Source organism: Camelina sativa, chromosome 16, assembly GCF_000633955.1.
Source record: "Camelina sativa cultivar DH55 chromosome 16, Cs, whole genome shotgun sequence".
Taxonomy (NCBI): domain Eukaryota; kingdom Viridiplantae; phylum Streptophyta; class Magnoliopsida; order Brassicales; family Brassicaceae; genus Camelina; species Camelina sativa.
Window position 1 is genome coordinate 17422467 of NC_025700.1, and position 2507 is coordinate 17424973.

The window sequence follows — 2507 nt, forward strand, 5'->3', positions numbered from 1 at the left end:
CATCGCTCATCGCCAAGAAGAATGGCTTGAGAAGTAACCGAGAAGGCCGACGAGTGGTGCGTTGATGTAAGTCGTGGGCTCAGACTGCTGGAAGTAAGGTCTTGAGTCGGGAAAAGCGTCAGTGACATTAGGTCCACCAACAACGGCACCAACCAGAAGGTTTGGGTTAGGATTTGGGCTGAGGAAATAACGAGAGCCTTCCTTGCATCCTATATGGCTTGGATGAGCTGAAACCGAAGGAACCGAGCTGCCACGGTGGTGAATCCTACGTGGAAACTTTTGACCGTATCCAACCATGTAAGAGAGTCCCATCGGGTTGTCTCCTAGAATGTAGTCCACCTGTTCACATTAAACAAACAACATCAAACAAACGGCTATATATGTGTTTCTTGATCGATCTGGTCCCAAAGACCAAAAACGGCTATCTAGATGTTATTTTTGTTTTGGTTTGAGAAATTTGGGACCATTACCTGACGCTTGGCGACTTGGCGGAGGAGAGATGGGGAGGCAGTTAATTCGCCACAAGGCACAACCTTTTTGGCATGGCTCAGATAATTAGAGTAAGCCAATAGGAGGAAAGATAGTGATGTTACATGCTGCATGTTACTCCCTCCAGTCTTCACTAGTAGCCCTCCTGTGTATATAAGACAAAATATATCAGATTACTACTAATTAATTAAAGATAAAAACATTACAAAAAGTTTGAACATTTTGAGAGGAAAAGACAAAAGTAAAAAAAATCACGTGAATGTGGGAAAAGTACTTTGATATTAGGAAAAATGATGGGTTTTTCTTTGTTTTCTTTACCTCGAGAGTATTGGACTTGAGGGTGAGAGATTCCAGGCAATATAGAACAAATAAACCCATCTGCGTTCTGCTTGAAAGACTCAAAATACTCTGCTTTTCCCATTAGCACTTCCTGTTTTCAAAACAACAAGACAAAAAAAGAAACTTTATATAAAGATCACGGTTTTGGGATATGGACAAAGCTAAATACAGTATATAATAACAAAGAAAGATCAAGGATTGGACAGAAGTAATGAAAAAAAAACAAAAAACACAGAGCGCCATGTGAAACTGAGATGATGAAAGGGTCTTGACTCCTTGACAAATCAATTTTGCGGAAGATACCGTTGAGAAATGACAAAACAATAAAACCCACTTAGGCTTTTGCAGCACAATGGGAACAGGTAAGGGAGGACATGACACTTTTTTTTTTCTTTTTTTCACAGCCTTTTGAGTTTTGAGCCACATGCTTTGTAACAATAACCAAAGACTTTTTTACCCTTCTCTCTTTTTTTACTGTCCCCACTTGACCTAATAGGCCTGAGCCTGATACTCTGATACTAATAATAATGTTGCTGTATACCTTAGTTTTTTTAATACTCTATATCCAAAACCACAAATAGGACGTTTACTCATGTGATACACCACATGCAAACTCCTTCCAACAGGAAAGGACACAAAATCCATACTGTATACATTTCACCTACCTACATTTGATTATCAAGTTTCTATATTATATAATACACAAACTTTTTATCCATTCACTAGTCAAGTAGTCATGGATCATGGGGCCATGTGAGTCTCTGGCTTCCATTTGGTAAGGTTATACTATTAAAAATTATATGATGCCAAATCTAGGAGGCATGTTGAGCACACATTGGACAAAAAAAAGGGGAATGTCCAATGAGGTATGTCTTACCTTAAGATTTTAGCTCCCACATCACATGACCATTTCTAATTGGCTAATTCCCATTATTCATCATGTGCAAGTTCCAATCATCTACCTCCCTATTCTATCTTCTCTTCATTAAAATATCCCACATCACTTTTCTATATAAAACACGACCGTACCATGATCCTAGTTGTTTAAAAAGACTCGATTGGTTCACACATCAAAATCTAAAGCCGGTTTTGTTCAAGATAAATGAAGCATATGGAAGACCAAAATATAACTAGATAGGTCATAATTGTAATGTGAACACCACTTCCAATTATATGATCAAAAGTCGTGCCACAAACACGTGATAACCAGACACAACCATCTCTGATCTCTCTCTACCTATGTTAATTTAATTCTTTAGTAGTCCCCTTGCAACCAAACAACACACAGAAAAAAGAATTCCAAAAACAAACAAAAAAACACCACTCTTTCCCTAAAACCTCGCTAACACCACACCAAAATCTTGACACTTATGATGAAATTATAAACCAAACAATCAATCAATGCGCACCAAAAACCATGCAGTGTTGACCACAAACGTGATGGAATAATAAAAGAATGGTTCAATTACCTTGGAGATTAAGACATTAATCCCAGCGTGCTTATTGTCCCAACCAAACTCATTAATTGTATCTCCAGCCTTAAGAATCACCTCATTCTTCACAATGAATTCTCTGTACGCTCGTTTCCTCGAGGCTTTGTGCAGCCACGCCGCACCCCATAGTAACTCATCCTGCACCAGATGTTCAAAAACGTCACAATCAAGAATTTATCATTATCC

General features: G+C 38.5%; 1 protein-coding gene across 1 annotated transcript in view; it reads right to left on the minus strand.

Annotated features, from left to right (window-relative positions):
* LOC104750910 (endoglucanase 8-like) overlaps positions 1 to 2507 on the minus strand; it is an 8410-nt gene that overhangs the window by 1071 nt on the left and 4832 nt on the right. Inside the window, exons 6-7 of the mRNA XM_010472771.2 lie at positions 471 to 634; positions 103 to 339 (exon numbers count right to left, since the gene is read on the minus strand). Coding sequence (XP_010471073.1) covers positions 103 to 339; positions 471 to 634 — 401 coding nt within the window. The remainder of the gene's footprint in view (positions 1 to 102; positions 340 to 470; positions 635 to 2507) is intronic.